Source organism: Eimeria tenella, genomic scaffold, assembly GCF_000499545.2.
Source record: "Eimeria tenella Houghton genomic scaffold, Eth_scaff2799, whole genome shotgun sequence".
NCBI classification, from domain to species: Eukaryota; Apicomplexa; class Conoidasida; order Eucoccidiorida; family Eimeriidae; genus Eimeria; species Eimeria tenella.
In genome coordinates, this window is record NW_013542675.1 from 2,042 (window position 1) to 2,467 (window position 426).

General features: G+C 66.9%; 1 protein-coding gene across 1 annotated transcript in view; it reads right to left on the reverse strand.

The window, feature by feature from the left end:
* The window catches only part of ETH_00038115 (poly(a) binding protein, putative), a gene marked incomplete at both ends in the record, with an annotated part of 2,338 nt that extends 1,997 nt beyond the window's left edge, over window positions 1–341 (reverse strand). Inside the window, one exon of the mRNA XM_013375439.1 lies at window positions 32–341. Coding sequence (XP_013230893.1) covers window positions 32–341 — 310 coding nt within the window. The remainder of the gene's footprint in view (window positions 1–31) is intronic.
* Window positions 342–426: the final 85 nt, after the last annotated feature.

Sequence of the window (426 nt, forward strand, 5' to 3'; positions counted from 1 at the left end):
GCAGCAGCAGCAAAGGCAGCAGCAAGCCCACGTGATCTGCCTGTAATGCTTTCCAAGTCTAGGCTTTGGGGCTTCCTCTTTTGCTGCTTCAGGAGATGCTGCTGCACCTTCCTCAGACGCCTTGGGCTCCCCTGCTGCTGCTGCTGCTGCTGCTGTTGCTGGGTCTTCCTTTGCTGCTGCGTCTGCGGCTGCCGGCGGGTCTGCTGCTGCTGCTGCAGCGCATGCAGAGGACGCAGCTGACCCCCCTGACGCTTCGCTCTCCGTTGCTGGGGAGGTCTGGTCCGATGCTTCCCGCTGCTGCTGCTGCTGCTGCTGCTCGCAGGACTCTGCTGCGTCTGCTGCTGCACCTGCGTGCCGGGCGCTGTGGGCGTGGGGCTGCTGCTGCAGCCGCCGCAGCTGGCGGCGCGGGGGGAAGGGGGGCGGGGG